At 43.1% G+C, this 1,724-nt stretch overlaps 1 protein-coding gene across 1 annotated transcript; it reads right to left on the bottom strand.

Moving 5' to 3' along the window:
* Window positions 1–594: 594 nt before the first annotated feature.
* Window positions 595–1,404, bottom strand: LOC130830149 (beta-2-microglobulin-like). Its single transcript, XM_057697164.1, has one exon. It carries the CDS (start codon window positions 1,382–1,384, stop codon window positions 1,028–1,030), a length of 357 nt encoding a protein of 118 aa, XP_057553147.1. The 5' UTR covers window positions 1,385–1,404; the 3' UTR covers window positions 595–1,027.
* Window positions 1,405–1,724: the final 320 nt, after the last annotated feature.

The following is a 1,724-nucleotide window of genomic DNA, read 5'->3' as shown; positions in this document are numbered from 1 at the left end:
TGTAGTGCATTATAAAATCTAATGTGAATTTCCAGTGCTTGCCAAATGTCATAAGACCAGTATAGCCTATTTTTTGCATTATCTACATCTAAACACTCTTGAAAATAAATACAAAAAATTATCCGAGGAAAGAGAAACAAAACTAATGCAAAGGTGGACTATTACAGAGAGGGATCAAAACTTTAATAAGCAACCCAGAAGCAGGTGAGTTTTGGGGGGATCAATTCTTTCTTTTTTTCTCATGGTTTTTCCCTGAAACAGACCCCTCATGCAAAGCTATGGTTGCATGATACAGGGTGAAAGAATGCTAAAAGAAAACCAAGCCTTCTGGCCATAGAACTGGAAAAGTGGTCCCTGCAAGCTGGAGAGTTAGGAGAAATATGTTTCCCTTCTCTCTTTGCCCTATTCCAGGGCAGCCATACATGTAGAGTCCTGGCAGCGAACCAGGAAGGGAAAACTCTTACGGCAACACCATTCTTTTTTTTTTTTTTTTTACTAGTTCTTTAATTGGTGAAACAAATTAAAACAGAAAATGGGCACAACCATGTCTCATTCTAACAGATGTAAGAAGTAAATATGATTTTATATGATAAAATGTCACCCAGTATAACAAATTTCCAATAATCCTGACAATTATCTTTCAAAAACTTTTATGAAATTCTAAGAAAAATTACAAATTGGAGGTAACTCTAAACATGCATAACTATCTTACTACCTAGTTCTGTGTGCAAAAGACACTGAAGACTTTATATTTGCGCAAGATGTTAATGTTGAACATGAGAGTTCTTTCCTCCCCCCATCTAATCTGCCAGAGCCCCCATGACAGCTACCTGCCAAGACAGCTCAAACATGGAAACGTAGTGCACAAAGAAGAATTATACAGAAGATGATATTTGTGGTAACATCCATATAACTTCTGATTTATGTGCAAGAAGCATAAAAGCATAATAGCATTAAAAAGCAAGAAAACGGAATTTGGAATTAGTCCAATCCAAACTGAGGTATCCCCAAACCTCCATGATGCTGCTTAGTGGTCTCGATCCCACTTGACTATCTTCGGCTCGCTGAGAGTAATGTGTTTCACGCGGCAGCTATATTCATCCACTCCGTTGGGGGTGAACTCAGTATGGACCAGAAGGTAGAAGGACCAGTCCTTGCTGAAAGACAGGTCTGACTGCTCCACTTTCATCTTCTCCCCATTCTTGAGCAAATCAATCTCAATCTGGGGTGGATGGAACCCAGACACATAGCAGTTGAGGTAATTTGGCTTCCCATTTTCCGCTGGGTGTCGCGAGTAAACCTGAACCTTCGGAGGGCGCTGGATGGCGTCCAGGCCACACAGCGAGAGCAGCCCGAGCAGGACCACTGCCACGAAGCGAGCCATCGCTACAGGAGCAGCGCGGGCGGCGGACTGAACACCATTCTTTTGAACAAAGAAACAGAGAGATGGCCCCTCTGGCTTGAAGAGTGTGAAATAAACTCACGTTATCTTGTCTCCCTTTATCCTTGCCACATCACTCCAGGGCGGCCGTGGAGCTTCCGTTCAGCAGAGTGCAGGCAGCTAAATTTCCAGACGAGCCTCCTATTTCCAGCCAGATGATGGCAGGAAGTGGCCCCCAGGTACAAGAAGTTGTGAGGACTCGTAAAGATGAGAGACCTGGAAAAAGGCATTCCCTAATTCAGTGTGACCAGGGAAGGTTCCTGAGCTTTGCCTGCATGGAAAA

Source organism: Hippopotamus amphibius, chromosome 10 (genome assembly GCF_030028045.1).
Source record: "Hippopotamus amphibius kiboko isolate mHipAmp2 chromosome 10, mHipAmp2.hap2, whole genome shotgun sequence".
Taxonomy (NCBI): Eukaryota; Metazoa; Chordata; class Mammalia; order Artiodactyla; family Hippopotamidae; genus Hippopotamus; species Hippopotamus amphibius.
Note: the sequence above shows the minus strand (reverse complement) of the source record. Positions and strands in the feature narration are given on the sequence as shown.